This window comes from Pelodiscus sinensis, chromosome 4 (assembly GCF_052426305.1).
Source record: "Pelodiscus sinensis isolate ZL-2025 chromosome 4, ASM5242630v1, whole genome shotgun sequence".
Taxonomy (NCBI): domain Eukaryota; kingdom Metazoa; phylum Chordata; order Testudines; family Trionychidae; genus Pelodiscus; species Pelodiscus sinensis.
In genome coordinates this window covers 85,251,498-85,274,687 of record NC_143055.1, presented here as the reverse complement: position 1 = coordinate 85,274,687, position 23,190 = coordinate 85,251,498, and the positions used below count along the sequence as shown (strand labels likewise).

The 23,190-nt window shown below is 46.1% G+C and overlaps 1 protein-coding gene across 10 annotated transcripts in view; it reads right to left on the bottom strand.

Moving 5' to 3' along the window:
- The window catches only part of LARP1B (La ribonucleoprotein 1B), a 116,474-nt gene that overhangs the window by 56,980 nt on the left and 36,304 nt on the right, over positions 1 to 23,190 (bottom strand). For 6 of the 10 annotated variants that reach the window (XR_012904143.2, XM_075929961.2, XM_075929954.2 and 3 more), the window contains 3 exons: positions 23,049 to 23,189; positions 2,863 to 3,033; positions 1,897 to 2,065 (listed from right to left, as the gene is read on the bottom strand). Coding sequence is in view for 9 of the 10 variants with exons in the window: in XM_075929961.2 (XP_075786076.2) it covers positions 1,897 to 2,065; positions 2,863 to 3,033; positions 23,049 to 23,189 (481 nt within the window). In the remaining variant the exon portion in view is untranslated. The remainder of the gene's footprint in view (positions 1 to 1,896; positions 2,066 to 2,862; positions 3,034 to 23,048; position 23,190) is intronic. The other 4 variants (XM_075929958.2, XM_075929959.2, XM_075929960.2 and 1 more) reach the window with 1 other exon arrangement.

Genomic DNA, 23,190 nt, shown 5'->3' with positions numbered 1-23,190 from the left:
TTTAGCATAGTCTAGATGAGCCCTAAATGAAAGATTTAAATCCAGCAGAGAATAGATATAAAACTTAGAACTGGAAGAGATGCAAGACACTTCTTAAGTCTGAATCAGCACAGAAGAGTCTATATAAGGCTCGGTTTGCTTTAAAAGCAGAATTTTTTCAGCATGCTTTAAGCAAAGTAAACGTTTATCAAACAGGCCCCTCTGCACAAATGAATAGAATGCAACCTATACTACCTCCAAATTATATTTTACATACTATTCTGAAATCCTAAAGTGCTTTTTCACTGCAGAAAGACACAAAAACAGAAACCCACTAACACTGTTAATTAAAATTTCACCTTTACATATATAAGGTAAAGATAAAAACCTGAGATTTGTTTGACCTAATCTCCTAAAATCCAAAACAGGAATAAATAAAGGAAACTCAAGTTGACTCAGTCAAGTTGGTTCCTGTTACATGTATAAATCACTCTTGACATTTTTCTTTATTGTAAATCAAAAATTCTCTGCCCTCAGATGTAGAATTTTTTTATATTAACAAGGCTAACAGATAAAAAAACATTCATAAACAAGGATACAACATTACATGTCCAAAATAGTCTTACTTCTTTAGACTTTAAAGAACTCCTCACTAGAAAGCTAGTACAAGCTTCTTTTGCATGAAGTTCACTCTTCGCATTCTAGCTTTCATAATTAGAAAAATATCAGAAGCAGAATGTTAAATGCTTCCATTTAGATGCTATTTAATAAATGAGGAAGAAAGGTAGCTTTCCATCCCTTTGTTCAAATGCAATGAGAACGGAAAAGATTATGGAACCTCACAGATTCCCAGAACTTCGCCTTCCTCTGTAGCACAGGGCACGGATCACTTGCTGGAGGATTCTCAGCATCTTGGGGTTCTTAAACCATTTGAGGATGTCAATATCTGAGATATAGGTGAGAGGATTATTCCAGGAGTGGGTGAGTGAGATTCTGTGGCCTGCATTGTGCAGGGGGTCAGACTAGATGATCATAATGGTCCCTTCTAACCTTAAAGTCTATGAGTCTAACTTTTTGAAATGGGGGGGGGAAGAAAAAAGTTATAGTCTAAGACTGTTTAATACTATCTCTCATGAAAGGTAAATTCCAAAGGCAATGATTCTTTGGTATTTCCAACAAGCCAGATGACCAATGTCTCTGGTTAACCAGCAATCTTAAGCCTTTAACTGACATCTGTCAATATCTTTTTGACAAAAGAAAATATATATAACATCAGAAGTCAGATGTGACCAATGTGTCTGACATTTTGCTGAGCATTAGAGGAGGACATCAACATGTCCTGCCTTAGAAGATCTGGATTCTACACTGCATGCCCAGAAATTTGACCAACAGTGGAGTGTCTGTGCTCCTCCCTCATTTGTCTGAGGACAGTGGAGGCCCATTATCCTGACAAGGATCTACAGGTCAGGTCTCAGAAGGGCCTAGCAAGAGTTAGAAGAAGACTGCAATATAGATTTGAAGTTGATAGCCGTATGTCAGATACTTTCTGCCCTTACAGAAAGGAGAAGCAGACATGCATCCATACATCAAAACCAACTAAAGGAGAATATGCACCATAAATAATTAAGATACAGAGATTCAAGGAAGATTACAATGCCAGAAGACTGAAGATCTTCCTCAAAGTTCCCACTTCTCCGATATTCACTTTTTTTCCCCCACACCATTACTAAGCAAAATTAAGCAGATATTTACTAGTAATGAATAAGACTCAAATGATTGATAGCCAGTATCTTCAGCATTACTTCAATGGTATACTGAAGATTGAGAGGCCAAACATTCTTTGAAATGAATTATATTACCTTAAGCAGATGTCTGAATTGTGTCTAAAAATATTCATACATTAAGCAGTTTGCTTACATTTGACGTTTAATGTATTCTTTAAGCAGAGTTTCATCCACAGAATACATTTGCACTCCTGTTCCATCATCATAGTAGTACATCATACTCGTATTAAGTTCTGGTTGAAAAGGCTGATTGGTCCTTTCACCATATAGTTCTTGGTAACCATATGAATACTCATAATTAACTTCAAAAAGAATGGAGAGAGGAATAAAGGGAAGAAAGAGTTTAAGATACAGAGAAAAATCCAATACAAAAATATTATAAGGTATATACACAAATTGCATTATTCATGCAACAGGCATTCAGTATCAGTTCTCGATAAAAAAGTTTAAGTGATATATTACAGGATGAAAATCTCAACAGGGATTCTCTGGTCTGGCAACATCTGTGGTCTGGCAGGACTGCGGATGTTCCAGGACCAGTAAGTCTTGTGGAGAGCTAGCACTGGGAGCTCTGCAGGTTGGCAGGTCAGCGGGAAACTGATGCACACCAGCACGCATGGCTTCCTGGACAGCGGGAGTTCCATACGCAATAGTAGGGCAGTGGGAGCAGGGTGTGCAGAGGCTGCCCAGCATAACAGGAGCCAGGCACTATAGCGAGACCCCAGAAATGGCAGCAAAAGCCCAGTGTGTGAGGAGGTGGCAGGGCTGCCGGGCACTGCAATGAGAGCCTGGTGCACATAGAGGTGGCAGGGATGCCCGGCAGATCAGCAGGAGCTGTCAGGGCAGTGGGGGCCAGCAAGCTGGGGGAGACAGTAGGGAGGCTGGTGGTCAGGCCAGGGCTGGAGGGAGCTGATGGCAGGAGGGCCAGAAATGACTTCCCCTGGTCCAGCATAATCCCTCATCCAGGACCATTCAGGTCCTGTGTGTGCTGGACCAGAGAGCTCCAAAGTGTACTTGCAACGTGACATGCAAACCATATGGATTAATATACAGGATTTGATTTGTGGCAAGGGAGGGTTGTACAACTTAAAGGTTATACTTTTTGCTTCAATATCAGCTCTCATACTTCGAGGGTTTCCTCTGCCACGCCCTCTTCCTCTGCCACGCCCTCTTCCTCTTCCTCTAAAGAGTCCTCGAATGCTGCCACCTTCACTTCTCACACTGGAAACTTCATCATGGTCATCTCTCTTCTCTCTATCACGATGCCAAGCTTTTCAAAAGACAAAAAACAGTACTGTATATACAAGCAAGAGGTTCACCCATGAATAAATAGTCTCTAGAGAACTATTCCACAGGTATCAGGTACATATTTTGCACTGTAAAGCTAAGCCAAACTTCACAGAAGCTGACTAGTAAAGAAGGAAGTGACTTTCAAGTGTTACTGATTTTAAAACAGAAACTTGTGATTAGTCTTAGCCATTCCATATTTAAGACTGACATTCACTCAATAGCTAATATTTTAAAATGTTTTAAAAACTACATACACACAAATTTTCTTGGGATCTGTACTGCATCATTAGGACCCTAACGTTGTATTTCTAAGTGTTCTCAAATCTATATCCATTCTCAGATTGTTCTGAAATTTTCAACATCTAATCAGGACTTAGGGATAAAGATAGTGGCACAAATCTGAAATCATTTGACCAGGATATCCTGAAGATAAAAATCAATTCCCTATGGGGCACTGGTAACATTGCTCGAAAACTCCCATATAAAAGGACAATATCAGAGAACAGATGTGCCACTTCCCTACTTGGGTCTTATCCCCAGTGTAAATAGGTGACGCCCTAGCTTGCTTGGAGCCAATGAAATGACTCTGGTGCCTCCCTCTCCCGCAAAGCTTGCAACATAGGGGCATTCTGGAGGAAAACTAGAGCAGTGCTGCACTGTGGTTATTTTGGTCTCCTATGACTTCTATGGAACTGTGGACAGTGAAGACTTAGAGCAGCTTTAAGGCTAATCTAATGTACAATAGAGGCTGGACTTGCTTCTGGCAAGGTTGAAAATATAGAAATCATAAAGGGGGCGTAGACACATCTTTCACTTTTTCAGCATTCCTACATTGTTACAGTATGGTCATGCCTTGATATCCTAATTAAAGTTGAGATGCTGTAGTTCAAACTGTTCTGCTAGATCTCATCATACTCCTGATATTGCTAGCAAATCCTCCAATGTCCTTTTGGTGTTTTGAATTCTGACAGTGATCACAGGACTGGAAGGAAGCCTGAGAGATCATCTAATCCTTCTTGGGGAGGGCCTGGGAAAGGGTTATAAATGGAGCAAGTCAGCTGGCTACTTGCAAAATTTGGCAATATTAATTTTCTTTTTATTTGACTTCATATGAAATAAGTCATGAACCTTAATTATCCCTTGTTTTCCTATTCTTTTCCATAACATTTTAAATTTGAGAGAGAGAGAGAGAGAGCGAGAGCGAGAGCGAGAGAGAGCGCGCGCGCGCTTGGATGCCATGGTGGCACAGATCCAAACAAGCACACATGACCTCAATATTGGTGCAGAAGACAAAACTCACTCTGCTCATGGACAGAAAATCTTAGCGGGAACACTGCTCTCAGCATGTCTTTTATTTGACGTCTGCAGCCACAATACAGTTCCTTTTACACATGTATGAGGTGCATACAATTTTGAGGATGCTTGGCACTCCGTAAGTACACCTATCACCCACAGTGTCTGAGATATGTATGGTGATATGGGACAACTATTATGGGGTGCATCAGTTGCCAAACTGAGACGGTCAGATCAAAGAGTCTAGTGGAAGATTCCTAACGAGACTAAATCAGGTGTATGCCAAACACCACCAGCAGAACTCCTGCTGAGAAGCATTAAAATTGACAAACTAGAAAGGTGCTGGGCATCAAAACCATACTTGATGTTCTTGGCCTTCAGAAGGCATCCAATAGTGCCCCGCTGTGATCGCTCTGGCCAGGACTTGTGACTCTACTACTTTCCAGGTGAACAAGAAAAGGCCCAGGAAACTTTGAATTTCATTTCTTGTGTGGATAACATGGAGAGCACACCTCAGAGCAGGCAGCACACCTGGCCATGAGTTCAAGTCACATGGGAACCAGTTCCAATGAGCACAAATGAACACCAGCATGCAAAGTGAAGGACATTTTGGACCTCATTGATGCATGGGCAGAGGAATCCATTCTCATGCCACTCCGAACCAGCAAGCGAAACACAGATATCTATGAAAAGATCCCAAAAGTCTATGGTGATGGGTGTGGGGGGGCGGGGGAGAAGGGGGCAGTTCCCCTGCCAGGTCATAGCATGCCTTTAATACAAGCCATAATCCACGATGAAAAACACTGAGCCAACACCAGGAGGCCTTTCATTCTGCCTGCAATGGAGATAAACAACTGCGTGGATCTGTGGAAAGGCTTTGTTGTATCTACATAAAATGCAAGAGCTCTTCTCACGTCTAATGAGTGTAATGCCTGTTCTTTCCGGTCCTCATGGGGCTTAGCGTAGAAGACCAGAAGGAAAACATCCTGTGACATGTGGAACACTGACACCACCTTAGGCAGAAAGGCGGGTATGAGCGGAGTGTGACCTTGTCTTTGGAAGAGACTGTTTAAGGGGGGCTCTGACAAAGGCCCGTAGTTAGGAGGCCCTTGTGGCTGATGCCATAGCCACCAGGAAAGCCACTTTCCAAGAGAGGTGAGACAAGGAACACGTGCCTAAGGGCATGACTGAGGAGCACATGAGCCCCTTGAGCACTAAATTTAGATCCCACTGAAGAACGGACTGTCTCACCTGAGAGTAGAGACTGCCCAAACCTTTTAGGAAACATTTAACCACAGGGCTGATAAATACCAAGCCTCCCCTTTTCCCTGGGTGGAAAGCCAGAACAACTGCCAGGTGTACCCTCACTGAGGAGGCAGATAAACCTTGCTGCCCAAGAGCAAGAAGGTAGCCTAGGATTAGCAGGATAAAGGCCTGGAAGGGGTCTACTCCACTCTGGGCAGCCCAAGTCCAGAACCTTTTCCATTTGGCCCTATAGGTTGCCCTGGTGGAGGATTTCCTACTTTTCATTAACACCCACCTGACCTGTAATGTTACAACTCTCCACCCCTCAACCATGAATCTTCCAGGCTCTGAAGTGGAGAGACTGCAGGTTTGGGTGGCACAGATGACTCTGACCCAGCTCCTTAGACAACAAGTCAGGCAAGAGCGGTACAGCAATGGGGTCCTCCAGAGTGGAATACCAGTGCAGCCACAGCCCTCAGGATCACTGATATGCTGCACCTCAACCTCAGGAGGACCTCGTGTATGAGCAGAAATGGAAGGAAGGCATACAGGAGATAAGGGGGCAACCACATTATCATGGAATCCCTCTCTGACCCTGGGCATTGATTCAGGTACAATCAGAACTTGGCATACTTCTTGTTGGCCTGGGAAGCAATGCACAGATCCCAGAGTGCTAGAGCTTCCTGACACAGGGGAGAGAATCAAGCATCCTATTGATTGATAAATCATCACTGTTGTGTTGTCTGTCACGATGGAAACACACTTGCCATTGAGCTGGGGCAGAAATGCTTGGCACACCAGGCACACTGCCCTCAGCTCCCAGACACACACACGTCGCGACTGCTCTGCCCAGGACCACATACCTTTAGTCCTGAGCTCACCTAGTTGGGGCTCTCCATCACCATCTACATCAAGGGAGGCTGCAGGGTGAACGGGATTCCTCCATATACCTTGTCCTCCTGCAGCCAACAGTCCATCATGCTCAACACCTCCAGTGGGATGGTCACCACTATGTCAATGTGATCGTGGGACAGGTTGTAGACCTTCACCAGACATGCCTGCAGAGGGCATAGGTGTAGCCTGGCGTATTGCACAATGTACATGCGTGATGCCATGTGACCTAGCAGTCTCATACAGATTCTTAAGGTTATCGGGGGTATGGCTTTGAGCCTCAGAATAATGTCCCTCATTGCTGCAAACCTGGTATTTAGGAGGGATTCATGCCCTGTCATGGCATCCAGTCTTGCTCCCATAACTATTACTTGCATGGGGATGAGAAAAAATGTTGCTTCATTCAACAGAAGCCCTAGACAGGAGAAGGTCTCTGTCCAGATCTATGTGGCTGAACACCTGGCTCCTGGAGCAACCTCTGATGAGTCAGTGATCTGGGCAGGAGAAGACTTGTACTTTCCTCCACTTGAGAAAGCTTGCCACCACTGCCATACACTTGGTAAACACCCTGGGGTCAGTGGACAGGCCCAACAGTAGGACCATAAACTGGGAGTGGTCAGTGCCTACCATGAAATGGAAGAACCTCCTGTGGGAGGGGATAATGGAAATATGGGTATGTCTACACTACCCCGCTAGTTCGAACTAGCAGGGTAATGTAGGCATACCGCACTTACAAATGAAGCCCGGGATTTGAATTTCCCGGGCTTCATTTGCATAAGCGGGGAGCCGCCATTTTTAAAACCCCGCTGGTTCGAACCCCGTGCAGCGCGGCTACACGGGGCTCGAACTAGGTAGTTCGGACTAGGCTTCCTATTCCAGACTACCGGTACAAACGAGGTGTACCGGTAGTTCGGAATAGGAAGCCTAGTCCAAACTACCTAGTTCGAGCCCCGTGTAGCCGCGCTGCACGGGGTTCGAACCAGCGGGGTTTTAAAAATGGCGGCTCCCCCTTATACAAATGAAGCCCGGGAAATTCAAATCCCGGGCTTCATTTGCAAGTGCGGTATGCCTACACTACCCTCCTAGTTCGAACTAGGAGGGTAGTGTAGACATTGCCCTTGACATAAGACACATAGGGTGTGTACCAGTCCCCTAGATCGAGAGAGAGAATGATGGAGACCATCCTGAACCTCAACTTGTTTACAAAGGCATTTAGCTCTCTGAAGTATAAGATGGGGGTAAAGGACCCCTTTAGACTTTGAGATTAGGAAGTACAGGCAGTCCCCGAGTTACGCGGATCCGACTTATGTCGGATCCGCAGTTACGAACGGGGTCCTCTCCCTGGTCTCCAGCAGACCAGGGAGAGGAAGCCAAGTGGCGGAACATGCAGGCAGCCCAGACGCGTCTGGGCTGTCCGCTGCCCGCGTGCTCCGCGGCTTTGTTCTGCTTTGCTCCCCGTCCCCCTGGTCTGCAGCACCAGGGGACAGGGAGCAAAGCAGAACAAAGCCACGGAGCACGCGGGCAGCGGACAGCCCAGATGCGTCTGGGCTGCCCGCGTGTTCCGCCGCTTTGCTCCCCGGCCCCCTGGTCTGCAGACCAGGGGGACGGGGAGCAAAGCAGAGCAAAGCCGCCGAGCCCGACGGCAGGAGGACAGCCACGGCACGTCTGGGCTGTCCCGCTGCCCCCGTGCTCCCCGGCTTTGCTCCGGACGCCTGTGGTACAGCAGCTGGGGCGCTGCCGGTTGGTCCCGTAGCGCCGCTCTGGGCGCTACGGGACCAACCCGGCAGCACCCCAGCTGCTCTGCCCCAGGCATCCTGATTCAGCCACTGCTGGTCAGTTTCAGCAGTGGCTGAATCAGGACGCCTGGGGCAGAGCAGCTTGGGTGCAGCTGGGTTGGTCCAGCGGCGCTACTGGACCAAGCCAGCAGCACCCCAGCTGCTCTGCCCCAGGCGTCCCCAAGTCAGCCGCTGCTGAAACTGACCAGTGGCTGACTACAGGAAGCCCCTGCCCCGGGCTTCCTGGAATCAGCCGCTGATCAGTTTCAGCAGCAGCTGACTTGGGGATGCCTGGGGTTCGTAAGTTGAATCTGTATGTAAGTCAGAACTGGCGTCCAGATTCAGCCACTGTTGAAACTGATCGGTTTCAGCAGCGGCTGAATCTGGATCCCAGTTCCGACTTGCATACAGATTCAAATTAAGAACAAACCTACAGTACCTATCTTGTACGTAACCCAGGGACTGCCTGTACTGGGAATAAAACCCCTTCCCCTGAAATTTATGTGGAGCCTCTTCAACTGCCCCCAATAACAGGAACAAGGAGACCTGACATAAAAGGTGCTTGTGAGAGGGGTCCCTGAAGAGGGACAGGGAAGGGGGATAGGAGGGTGGGAGAGAAAGGACAGGGATAGAGCTAGCTTCTCCGTTAGTCCTATCATTGTTGCTCCTGTTACACTGCCTGCCACCCTGCTGTCTGTGTCCCTGCTGGTAAGGCCTCTGCTGTCTCGGGTTTAAGGGGCGACATTGCAGGTCGGGAGTATATATGCCCAAGGACTTCAAGGTCCCCCTCAAGTCCTTAACACTGCAGCCAGCTGTCCATCTGCTCCAAAAAGAGCTGCCTCAAAGGTCAGGTCTCGCAGCATTGTTTGAACTCCGGGTGGGATGCCTGATACCTGCAGCCATGAATTCGCCATATTACTATCCCTGTGACTACTGCCTGGATTGCTGAGTTGGCAGCGTCCAATACAACTTGGAGGGCTGTATAGGATACCACACTGCCTTCCTCAGTGAGGGTCCAAAACTCCTGTTGCAGCTCCCTAGGGAGTTGGTCTTTAAATTTATTCACAGTCACCCAGGAGTTATAGGCATACCTGCTAAGCATTGCCTGTTGGTTGACAATCCTCAGCTGCAATCCCACAGGGACACAGGCCTCCCTCACCAAGAGTCTGTCTTAGGCTCTTTGTTCTTGGGGGTAGGCCCACACTGGCCCTGCCTCTTCCTGTCGCATGTAGCCTGTACCACAGTGGAGCCAGGCGGTGAGCGGGCAAATAGATGTTCATGACCCGACCGCAGCACAAAGTATCCTCTCTCCAAACCCTTCTGCTTCAGTGGGATAGATGCCAGAGTCTGCAGAGAGTTTTAGTAATTTTGGTTACCGCATTGTTAAGGGGCAGGGCAATTCTGGCCAGGCATCCACTATCAGGATGTCCACCATTGGATCACTCTTCTGCTTCCTCCTCGACCTGCACCCCTAGGTTCTGAGTAAGTCCCCTTAGGAGCACTTGGTAGGTGAATATGTCCATGGTGGGCATGACCAGAGAAGGGTCAGCCAGCGCCTCGTTGGGGGAAGAGGACATGATGATTCTGTGGGCATCCCTAAATCCTCAAGCTGTGCTCCTTGCTGGGCCCGAGGAAAGTGCTGATGGTGAGGATCCATGGCAGGCGGTTCAGAGGTGGACAGTTCTGATTGGGCACCCAATGCTCCCATGGGGCTTCCTCTGGACTCCGATGACAAGGCCTGTGAGAGTGGGATAACACACAGGGTGTGTCTATGCCCAGAGTCCAAGGCTGAAGCCGAGACTGACCTCGATAACCCCTACCCCAAGGCCTGGTGGTATGCTCAGCGGGTCCAAAAAGTTGCCATTGTGGAGCCCAGAGCAGTGCTGAGAGTGTGACTGGTGCCACAAACATGACCAGTGTGGGGAGCAGGACTGGCTGCGTGATGATGCCCTCGATATCGACTGGGTCCAACTCCAATGAGTACTCAGATGCAGAACAAGATGGTGTGGCAATCAATGACATGACCTTGTGCCGGCTGTAACACACCATTGCTGCTGTCTTCTCTCAGAGCGGTACCAGTGGTGGCATTTTATTACAGCCGCTCTGAGTTACAAACATTTGATCCGTAACTCGAACTGTTTGTAACTCGGATCCCATAGAGTTACATGGCAACCACTCTGTTTGTAAGCACGGATCGCCGTTCGTAACTCAGATCCGTGTTTACGACCGCTTTGGTCGTAAGTGCAGATGGTCGTAAGTAAAGGTGGCCGTAAGTCGGGGAGCGGCTGTATGTGCCAACACTGGGCCAGATGGAGTGCCTGCAGTACCGCAAGAGGTCCAGCTTCAGCCAAAGTTTGTCCTGTCGGGGCCTGTGCCACCGATGGGACGGGTGCCAGGCCCAACAGCACAGCCAGCAATGGTGGAGAGCACTTATGTGCCGTAGTCTTCAGTGCCAGCCATTGTTCCACATGGTATGGAGTCTCCACCTGGTGGTGTCAAGCCCAGTGCAGATATGAGTTCAATCAGCTCCCAGGCCTCAACAACTGTGTCAGGGATCAAGGGTTCCCAGACCACTCCACGGACAGATCTTGGACCTCTGAACTACTTGCCCATACAAAGCTCAACCTGCACCTATGCAGCATGGGCACAACATCGGATTTAGGCAGGGACAGAGCTTTTTGGTGTCCCTCCTGAGGGCGCACCTCTCACTCACTTCTTGACAGGGACCTTCCTCTCTGCATCTTCTTTGATCTCGGTGCCTGGGATTGGGACTGGTGCCGGTGCCACAGATCAGTCTGACGCTGCTGAACGTCTTGGCATAGTGCCTGTCTTGCGCACCAACGCTGGTGCGCTTCTTAGAGGTAGTGCAGGGCCCGGTGCCCCAAGCTGGAGCATTGACTCCATGAGGAGCAGTTTCAACCGTGAGTCGTGCTCCTGCTTTGTTCTAGGCTTGAAGGACTAACAGATTTTACAAGACTCAGTCAAATGTCCCTCTCCTAGACACTTAAGGCACTCCTGGAGGGGGTTCCCAGAGGGCATGGGCTTTTGACACCTTGCACAAGGCTTGAAGCTGTGAGGCCCTGGCATTCCCCCCATGCCCATGGGGGGAATGAAGTGTGAACTACAACTACTCTAAGATAACACTAACTTAATAGCTACTAAACAACTAATTATTTACAAGATTGAACTATTTACAAACAATAGAACATAATCCTCATAGAAAAATAACAACGGCCATAATGGGTCAGACCAATGGTATCCTGTCTGCTGACTGGCCAATACCAGATGCCCCAGAGGGAGGAAACATAAGAGGTAATCCTCATGTGATCCCTCTCCTGTCACCCATTTCCAGACAATCAGAGGCTAGGAACACCATTTCTACTTATACTGGCTAATAGCCATTGATGGATCTAACCTCCATGAATCTATATAGCTCTTTTCTGAACCCTGTTAAAGTTCTAGCCTTCACCACATGCTCTGACAAGGAGTTCCACAGGTTGACTGTGCGCTGAGTGAAGAAAAACTTCCTTTGTTTGTTTTAAATCTGCAGCCTATTAATTTCATTTGGTGACCTCTAGTTCTTAGACTGTGGGAATAAGTAAACAACTTTTCCTTATTAACTTTTTCCACGCGCGTCACAATTTTATAGACCTCTATATCATATGCCCCCTAGTTTCCTCTTCTCTAAGCTGAGAAGTCCAAGTCTTTTTAGTCTCTCTTCATATAGGAGCCGTTCCAAACCCATACTCGTTCTTGTTGCCCTTTTTGGAACTTTTTCCAATGCCATTATTTCTTTTTTGAGATGAGGCGACCACATATATACGCGGTATCCAAGATGTCGGCATACCATGGTTTTATATAGAGGCAATAAGATACTCTGTCTTCTTCTCTATCCCTTTTAAAATTATTTCTAGCATTCTATTTGCTTTTTTGACTGCCGCTGCACACTGAGTGGATGTTTTCAACTATAGTTGTGATTTTTTCCCCCCAATGTGCATTACTTTACATTTATCAACATTAAATTTCATTTACCATTTTGTTGCCCGATCACTTAGTTTGCTGAGACCTTTTTGAAGCTCTTCACAGTCTGCTTTGGTCCTTACTATCTTGAGCAGTCTGGTATCATCTGCAAGTTTTGCTACCTCACTGTTTACCCCTTTCGCTAGATCATTTATAAATAATTGGAATAGGATTGGTCCCAGAACAGACCCTTGGGGGACCCCACTAGTTACCTCTCTCCACTAGGAAAACTTACCATTTATTCCTACGGTTTGTTTCCTGTCTTTTACCCAGTTACCAATCCACAAAAGGACCTTCCCCTCTTATTCCATGACAACTTACTTAAGAGCCTTTGGTGAGGGACTTTGTCAAAGGCTTTCTGGAAATCTAAGTATACTATATCCACTGGATCCTCCTTGTCCACATATTAGTTGACCCCCTCAAAGAACTCTAGCAAATTAGTAAGGCATGATTTCCCTTTAGATAAATCATGTTGACTTCCCCCAACAAATTATATTCATCCATGTGTCTGACAATTTTATTCTTTACTGTAGTTTCAACTAATTTGCCCAGTACTGATGTCAGATTTACCGGTCTGTAATTGCCAGGATCACTTCTTGAGCCCTTTTTAAATATTGGCGTGACATTAGCAATCTTCCAGTCATTAGGTATGGAAGCTGATTTAAAGGATAGGTTACAAACCACAGTTGATCGTTCTGAAATTTCCTATTTGAGTTTTCAGAACTCTTGTGTGAATGCCATCTGGTTTCAGATAACTTGTTACTGTTAAGTTTATCCATTTGTTCCAAAACATGCTCTAATGACACCTCAAACTGGGACAATTCCTCAGTTTTGTCACCTAAAAAAATGGCTCAAGTTTGGGAATCTCCCCAATATCCTCAGCCATGAAGACTGAAGCAAAGAATTCATTTAGCTTCTCCGCAATTACTTTATCATCTTTGAGTGCTCCTTTAGCATTTCGATAGTCCAAGGGCTCCACTGGCTGTTTAGCTGGCTTCCTGCTTCTGATGTACTTAAACATTCTGCTATTACTTTGAGTTTTTGTCTAGCTGTTCTTCAAACTCCTTTTTGGCATATCGTCTTATATTTTTACACAAAAAAATACGCTCCTTTCTATTTTCCTCACTAGAATTTGACTTCCACTTTTTAAAAGGTGTCTTTTTATCTGTGTCTGCTTCTTTTACTTGGTTGTCAAGCGACAATGGAACTTTTTGGTTCTCTTACTGTGTTTTTAAATTTGGGATATACATTTAAATTGGACCTCTCTTACGGTGTCTTTGAAAACTTTCCATGCAGCTTGCAGAGATTTTATTTTTGTCACTGTACCTTTTAATTTCTGTTTAACTAACCTCCTCATTTTTGTGTAGTTCCCCTTTCTGAAATTAAATGCTACAGTGCTGGGCTGCTGAAGTGTTTTTCCCACCACGGGCATGTTAAATTTTATTACATTATGATCACTATTTCCAAGCGGTCATGTTATATTTACTTCTTGAACTTCTTGCACTCCATCTAGGACTAAATCAAGAATAGCCTCTCACTTTGTGGGTTCCAGAACCGGCTACTCCAAGAAGCAGTCATTTAAGGTATAAAAATTTTTTAATCTCTGTATCCCGTCCTGAGGTGATGTGTACCCAGTCAGTATGGGGACAGTTGAAATCCTCAACTATTATTGAGTGTTTATCTAATCTCACTTAGCATTTCATAGTTACTATCACTGTCCTGACCAGGTGGTCAATAATATATCCCTACTGCTATATTCTTATTATTGGAGCATGAAATTACTATCCGTAGAGATTCTAGGATACATTTTGGCACATTTTGGCTCATTTAAGATTTTTACTTCATTTGATTCTACATTTTCTTTTACATATAGTGCCACTTCCCCACCAGCACTACTTGTTTTATCCTTTCAATATATTTTGTGTTCTGGTATGACTCTGTCCCATTGATTGTCCTCATTCCACAAACTTCTTTGATACCTATGAACCTCAGAAGCAAGAGGGAGGGGTGAGGGCTGGGAACAAGGACTAACATCTTTCCTTGCACCCTCTTGAAGGGAAGACTTTTGCCCTGCTGTTGCTGTACTACCTCCTGGGTCAGAGGCCTGCCCAGTTAGCACTAGGAACTTTCAGCTGCAGGTATTGCCTGCAGCCATTTCCAGGGTGGGCTTAAAGCTAGGAAGCGGCTGCTGGCAGTGGGACACACTGAAGGGGCGAGCCAAAGAGGGCTGCCCTTTGGGCCCTGTGTTGTGTGTGTCAGTGTAATTTTTGAGTGTGTGTTTGTGCTATGGAGAGCAGCACATGTGTTATTTGTGTGGTGGCCTATTCAGTTCCTGGTGAGAGCAGGGAGGGCAGGGAAGGGTTCTTGGTGAGAGTAAGTGCCCCCTATCTGCCCACACTGAAGGTCAATGAAGAGTTGTATTTGTTGTTTTCCTTTTTCATTATGCGTTGTGGCACAGATGGCCTGGATAAAAGGGAGAGTTCAGATAGCATTGTAGCAGTTGTGACAGGTGGGGGAAGATACGGCAATATCATCAGAACGGTCCAACTAAGGGGAACAGTTATGTGCTATTCCTTCTTCCGGTCCTGTTCCCAGTCTCAATGACTCTGGGAACCTTAACATCTGGCCGTCAGCCCTGAGGCTGCTGCTGCATGCCAGGTTGGTATCCCACAATACAGTTATCCATAATTTAATCCTGGATGAAGGGGCCAGCCTGGCTTGTATCACTGAGACTTTGCTGAGAGTAGTTTCTCGGTTCAGCACTAGCTGTGGCTGGATGGGAGGGGAAGGGAGGTGGCGACTGTCTATCGGGATACCATCGCATTGGCCAGGGCCTTGGTCCAACAAAGGGTTAGATTCGAGTGTTTGTACTTGATGTTGAATGGCCAGGATAGGTTGGGTGTTCTGCTTGTATACCGCCCACCCTGCCACACAGCAGACGCTTTGCTCGAGCTGGCTGAGGTGGTCTCGGATGTGGCATTGAGGACCCCAAGGTTTTTGGTCTTGGGAGACTTTAATGTTCATGCAGAGGCTATCCTGTCTGGTCCAGTCCAAGATTTTATGGATACCATGATGACCCTAGGTCCATCCCAAAAAATAACTGCCCCCACGCATGTTGCAGGTCATACGCTCGATCTGGTCTTTTGGACTGAGGGAGCTAGAGTTCTTGGGATAAGGTATGTGGTTACACTCCCTTTGTCATGGACCCATCACTACCTGGTTAAGTTTAGACTGCTGACCTTCTCCACATAGGCACGGGACCGATTAAGATGGTCCATCCTCAGAGGCTGATGGACCCTGAGGGACTGTTTAGCCATTATGGCAAATGGTCCTGTCACTGTCCTACTTGATATATGGAATACTGAGGTAACACCCGGGCAGTTGACAGGATTGCTCCTAAGCGACCTTTTTGGGCTAGTCAAGCCAGGTTTGCTCCCTGGTTTTCTGGGGAGTTGACAGTGGCAAAACAGTCTGTATGATGGCTAGAATGCCACTGGAAGAGAACTAGCACTGAGTCCAATCAATTGTGGGATAAGCTGAATTGCGAGCCTACTTTGTGGTGGTGCCGATAGTGAAGAAAAGCTACTTCTCCACCCATACTGCATCTGCACAATGCCATCCAGTGGAACTATTTCGAGTGGTGTGGGGCCTCTTACTGTCTGGCACTCATGACGAAATGCAGGAGCTCTTGGCTCTCCACTGTGTCCTGTTCACGAAGCACTTTGCAGATATGATTGCTCACATTCAGTCTGATTTGGACTTGGGCTGTTATCTAAGTGGGGTACAGAATGTGTTGAGTGCGCCGCTTAGTTGTTTTTTCTTTGGAACAGTTTCAGATCGAGGATGTGGACAAAGTGCTTGGAGGAGTGCAACCCACCACATGCTCTCTCGACCTCAGCACTTCATGGCTTATTCAAGCTAGCCAGGGAGGGACGACTGGTTGGGTCCAGGGGATTATTAATGCTGCTATTAGTTATGGTATAGTTCCTGCCACCTGGAAAGAGGCAGTGATAAAACCACTACTTAAGAAGCCTTCCATGGACCCATATGATTTCAATAACCATTGCCCAGTTGCTAATATTCCCTTCTTGGGCAAGGTACTTGAGTGGGCGGTGGTGCTGCAACTCCAAGCTTTCTTGGAAGAAATGGATTATCTAGCTCTATTTCAGTCTGGCTTGAGGCCGGGTTTTGGAACTGAAACCACCTTGGGTCACCCGGGTAGATGACTTAAGCTAGGAAACAGACAGGGAAAGTGCATCCCTGTTGATTCTCTTGGCCCTCTTAGTGACTTTTGATACCATTAACCATGGTATCCTTATGGAGCGCCTGGCAGAGCTCGGTATCAGAGGCACTGTTTTGCAGTGATTCCAGTCTTACATGTCTGGACGTTTTCAGAAGGTGGAGCTAGGGGGCTGCCACTTGACCCTGTGTCGATTGTGCTACAGGATCTGCAAGATTTCATCTTGTTCCCTCTGCTGTTTAACATCTACATGAAGCCGCCGGGAGAAGTCGTAAGGAGTTTTGGAGGACGGTGCCATCAATATGCAGATGATGTCCAACTCTATTTCTCTGTGACATCAGAACCAGGTGTGGCGGCGACTGATCTAAACTGGTGTCTACAGGCAGCGATGGACTGGATGAGGTCAAATAAGATGAATCTGAATCCAGATAAGGCTGAGGTCCTGTGGATCAGGAAGCCATCTCTTTGGGAATATGGCGTAGCACCTGTTCTAGACAGGGTTACGCTCCCCCTGAAAGTACAGGTATGCAGCATGGGAGTCCTCATGGACTCTTTTTTAAGATTTGAGAATCAAAACTTCTTCAGCGGCCAGGAGTGCTTTTGGGTAGCTTCGGCTGATCGGCCAGCTGTAACCCTTCCTGAATAAGCATGATGTGGCCACAGTGATCCATGCTGTTACATCCTGATTGGATTACTGCAATGCACTTTATGTGGGGCTGCCTCTGAGGAACCTACAGAAACTTCAACTGGTCCAGAATGCAGCTGCTTGAGTTTTAACTAATACTTGTTATACGGAGCACATTATGCTGGTGCTCCGGCAGCTACACTGGCTTCTGGTATGTTTCCGGGCACAATTTAATGTCTTGGTTATAAGCTATAAAGCCCTAAACAGGTTGTGTCTGAGGTATCTGTACGACCATATTTTCCCATAGGAAAATCTGCCTGGGGACTGAGGTCAGCTGGGGGAGGCTCTGCTCTGTGTTCCTCCACTTGCGAAGTTAAGGTTAACATCTGTGCAGAGCAAGCCCTTCTCAGCTTTTGCTCCCAGGCTGTAGAACTCTCTCCCCCGGGATATTCACCCGGTGCCAATGTTAGCATTGATTCAACGGCAGGCTAAAGCCACCCTTTTTACTTGTGCTTTTATTGGTGTTTGATTCTGTACGTGTCTCCCTTCTCTTGAGATGTCTTAGCAGGTCTTATGTTCCCCTGGGGTCTTGTATTTTAATTTTTTATTTTTATATATAGTGTATAATATTTTAAATAAGGAGGCGGGGTAAAAATATTTGTAATCAAATACATACTAGAGGAGATGCAAGCAGAGTATCAGGAAAGGAGAGCTTGCAGAGCATTCCAAATGAAGCAGCCGGAGACAGTCTTGCTGTCCCTGATGTCAGTCATGGACCACATGGCAGCTTTCCAAGACATGTACCCCGATAGGCTCCCTCCCCTTCTTGCACACCAACATTCCCTTCTCACCCAGTTCCATAGCCTCCTCCTGCAGGGACCCTAGGGCACAGGGATGGGGAAAGAACTCAAAGGCAGCCTCATATTCAGCTAGCCTCCAAGGTGGCATGAAGCAAAAGGGTGTCCTTGAATTTCTGACTTCCCACTCCATCCTTAAGGGCTCCACCATTAACTCCTTTTCAGTTCCTACTGTGCTCCCTAAATAAAAATACATTTCTGAACAGTCTCTTTATTGCTTCTATTGCAGGGGTGGGGTTGGGGGCAAACACTCTAAATGCAGGGGCACCTCATTGAGAGCAACGTGCCTGACTCAAAAATGGCCATTCATGAAACATTTATTTCAAAACCTGTCTGATTTACACTGTCCAGAGCTGTGCTCTCCTTATTGCCCTGGTATCTGGCTGCTCAAAATCTCTGGCAAGGCACTCTGCCCTAGTTCCCCCCCCCCCCCCCACATTCTTTCCCCCTTGCTCTCTCAAATATTTTGGAGCATATAGCAGGCTGCCACCACAAAGGGACTGTTGCATTCACTGAGGTCTAACCTAGTCAGTAGACTCTGAAACCTTATCTTTCAACGTCCAAAAACACATTCCACCTCCATTCTGCACTTACTCAGCCTGTAGTTGAATTGCTCCTTACAGAGGTCCAGGCTGCCCATGTATGATTTCCTAAGCCACGGGAGCAAGAGATAGGCTGGGTCAACAAGGATCATTATTGGCATTTCCATCTCTCTGATTCCAATTTTCTCGTCTGTGAAAAAAGTTCTAGCTTGCAGCTTTCTGCAGAGGCAGGAGTTCCTCTAAAGGTGTTAACGTCACACATCCTTCCCGACCCTCCCAAATTAATGTTGGTGAAATGGCCTTTGTGATCTATCAGCACCTGCAGCACAATCGAGACGTACCCCTTCCAGTTTATGTACTCCTTGATAAGGCAGTCGAGTGCCAAGATGGGAATGTGTGTTTCATCTGTTTTCCCGCCACAGTTAGGGAACTCCATTGTGGCAAAGCCATCCACTATGTTGTCCACATTCCCCAGAATTACAACCCTGCGTAGCAATGTTATTGATTGCTTTGACTACTTGTATAACAATAGCCACGACTCATCGCACAGCAGCGAGCCCCGCTCACCAGCTGTGCTGTCCGGCGATCTGCGCATGCGCAGATCATTCTGTGCATGAGCAGATCGCCTGAACCCGGCTCTTCCGGGTTGCAATCTACTCGCCCCGGGCGAGTAGATTGCATTATTTGTCGAGCCCTGACAATAGCCCCCACTGTAAATTTCTCCACTCTGAATTGATTCCCAATTGACCAGTACCTGTCTGGTGTTGCAAGTTTCCACAGGGCAATTGCCAAACACTTCTACACACTTGGACTGAAGTGGAGATGAATGTAGGAGATAGCTGTGTAGAGAGTCTCTGGGTTAAGCTAAAAGGGGTAAAAAACGAGGGTGATATCATGCTAGGAGTCTACTACAGGCCACCTAGCCAGGTGGAAGAGGTGGATGAGGCCTTTTTTAAACAATTAACAAAACTATCCAAAGCCCAAGATTTGGTGGTGATGGGGGACTTCAACTATCCAGACATATGTTGGGAAACTAACACAGCGAGGCACAGGCTATCCAATAAGTTTCTGGACTGCATTGGAGACAACTTTCTGTTTCAGAAGGTTGAAAAAGCTACCAGAGGAGAAGCTGTTCTGGATTTGGTTTTAACAAATAGGGAGGAACTAGTTGAGAACTTGAAAGTGGAAGACAGTATAGGGGACAGTGATCACGAAATAATAGAGTTCATGATCTTAAGGAAAGGTAGAAGGGAGACCAGCACAATTGAGGTAATGGATTTCAGGAAGGCAGATTTTGATAAGCTCAGAGAACTTGTAGGTAAGGTCCCATGGGAAGCAAGACTGAAGGGAAAAACAACTGAGGAGAGTTGGAAGTATTTCAAAGGGACGTTGTTAAGGGCCCAAAAGCAAACAATTCCGCTGTGTAGGAAAGATAGAAAATATGGCAAAAGACCAGCTTGGCTTAACAAGGAGATCTTGCACGATCTCAAAATAAAAAAGGAGTCATATAAAAAATGGAAACTACGACAACTAACAAAGGATGAATATAGGCAAGCAACACGGGAATGCAGGGGCAAGATTAGAAAGGCAAAGGCACAAAATGAGATCAAACTAGCTACAGGCATAAAGGGAAACAAGAAGACTTTTTATAAATACATTAAAAGCAAGAGGAAGACCAAGGACAGGGTAGGCCCACTGCTTAGTGAGGAGGGAGAAGCAGTAACAGGAAACTTGGAAATGGCGGAGATGCTCAATGACTTCTTTGTTTCGGTCTTCCCCAAGAAGTCTGGAGGTGTGCCTAACGTAGTGAATACAAGCAGAGAGAGGGTAGGTTTAGAAGATAGGATACACAAAGAACAAGTTAAAAGTCACTTAGGAAAGTTAGATGTCAGCAAGTCACCAGGTCCTGATGAAATGCATCCCAGGATACTCAAGGAGCTGATAGAGGAGGTATCTGAGCCTTTAGCTATGATCTCTGAAAAATCATGGCAGACAGGGGAGATTCCAGAAGACTGGAAAAGGGCAAATATTGTGCCCATCTATAAAAAGGGGAATAAGAACAACCCAGGAAACTAAAGACCGGTCAGTTTAACGTCTGTCCCAGGGAAGATAATGGAGCAGGTAATTAAGGAAATCCTATGCAAACACTTGGAAGGTAATAAAGTGATAGGGAATAGCCAGCATGGGTTTGTGAAGAACAAGTCATGCCAAACTAATCTGATAGCTTTCTTTGCTAGGATAACGAGCCTTGTGGATAAGGGAGAAGCGGTGGATGTCATATACCTAGACTTTAGTAAGGCATTTGATACGGTCTCGCATGATATTCTTATTGATAAACTAAGCAAATATAACTTAGATAGGGCCACGATAAGGTGGGTGCATAATTGGCTGGATAACCGTAGTCAGAGAGTTGTTGTTAACAGTGCTAAATCCTGCTGGAAAGGGATAACAAGTGGAGTTCCTCAAGGGTCTGTTTTGGGACCCGTACTGTTCAATATCTTCATCAATGATGTAGATATTGGGATAGAGAGTACGCTTATTAAGTTTGCAGATGATACCAAACTGGGTGGGGTTGCAACTTCTTTGGAGGATAGGGACATAATTCAAAATGACCTTAGCAAGTTAGAGAAATGGTCAGAGGTAAACAGGATGAGGTTTAATAAAGAGAAATGCAAAGTGCTCCACTTAGGAAGGAACAATCAGTTCCATACATACAAGATGGGAAGCAACTGTCTAGGAAGGAGCATGGCGGAAAGGGATCTAGGGGTCATAGTGGACCACAAGTTGAATATGAGTCAACAGTGTGATGCTGTTGCAAAAAAAGCAAATATGATTCTAGGTTGTATCAACAGGTGTGTTGTAAGCAAAAAACTCGTGAAGTCATTCTGCCGCTCTACTCTGCACTAGTTAGGCCTCAGCTGGAGTACTGTGTCCAGTTCTGGGCGCCACATTTCAAGAAAGATGTGGAGAAATTGGAAAGGGTACAGAGAAGAGCGACAAGAATGATTAAAGGTCTAGAGAACATGACCTATGAAGCCAGGCTTCATGAACTGGGCTTGTTTAGTTTGGAAAAAAGAAGATTAAGGGGGGACATGATAGCGGTTTTCAAATATCTAAAAGGGTGTCACAAGGAGGAAGGAGAAAATTTGTTCCTCTTGGTTTCTGAGGACAGGACAAGGAGTAATGGGCTTAAAGTGCAGCAGGGGAGGTTTAGATTGGACATTAGGAAAAAATTCCTAACTGTCAGGGTGGTCAAATATTGGAATAAATTGCCAAGGGAGGTGGTAGAATCTCCCTCTCTGGAGATATTTAAGAACAGGTTAGATAGACATCTGTCAGGGATGGTGTAGGTGGAGCTTGGTCCTGCCTTGAGGGCGGCGGGCTGGACTCGATGACCTCTTGAGGTCCCTTCCAGTCCTATTATTCTATGATTCTATGATTCTTCATAGAGTGGATCTCATTCAGGTGTTCCTGCGTTTCAGGGCCAGGGAAAACCATTCACAAAGTTCCATGAAAGTGGTCTTACACATTCAGAAGTTTTGCAGTCACTGCTGATCATCCCATACCTGCAACACTATGCAGACCCACTAGTTTGCATTTGTCTGACAGCACCGGAACTGGTGTTCCACTGTTTCCAGAGGATCCAATGCTGGCGGCATTTCCAATTCGCTCAACTAAGGACTTGCCCGTACAGCATGTCCATACCATCCCAAGGTTCGTCCTCTTGCTGGAGTGTCATGCATACACTCTCGACAAACTCCACCAGTAAGCACACCAAAGTAAACATCATCATCACAATGCTTTGATGCACAATGGGATTCACAAGGCAGTCCATGCACATGCTGCTACGGCATCTGCACAGGTAACCAGGGCCAAAAAGGGCACAAAAAGACTATTTCCTGTTCATCAGAAGCAACGCACACAAATGCATTATGGGATGCTGACTACATGAACCCAGAACTACATGCTACACAGTTTTGGTCCCAGCATGCAATGGGAACATAACTCAGAATGTTAAGTGGTACAGGCATTGTGGGATAGCTACCTGCAGTGCATCGCTCTCAAAATCAATGGCAGCCTTCCTACTAGGGATGCGCAACTTTGAACTACATTGAATTCTTGCATAGAATGAGTACAAGAACCTTCTCCTTTACAAAAAGGGGTAGAAAGAGAACCTTAATAAATTCAAATTTTCACAGTGTAGGCATGGCCTCAGAGTAGCTAACTACAACTTAGCTCTTTCAGGTAAATTATTGCATTGTTAACGCTAAAGTCAACTTTCTGTACAACCAACCACGTTAAAGTCTGTTCAGGAGACGCTCAGTATTGGAATAGTAGGTGAGGAATAAAGTCCCTAAACAGGTCACATGGACAGACTTCAACATCCCGTTTCACAACATACCTCTTTTTAATCGGGGTTTTACTTTCACTAACATTAAAATTTTTATTCATTGAATGATAAATTAAACTTAGGCACTCGGATATCATAATCACAGGAGTCACTTACTTCTTGTCTCGTTTCGTCTGTTGTATGGAAGTAGTTTGCTTGTTTCTGGCTGAGATCTTGAACTATTTCGAGAGCCTGTTCCTTCTTGGCTATCTGGTTTTACGTCATCTAAATGAAGTGGTACCCACCTCTGCTTGTTACC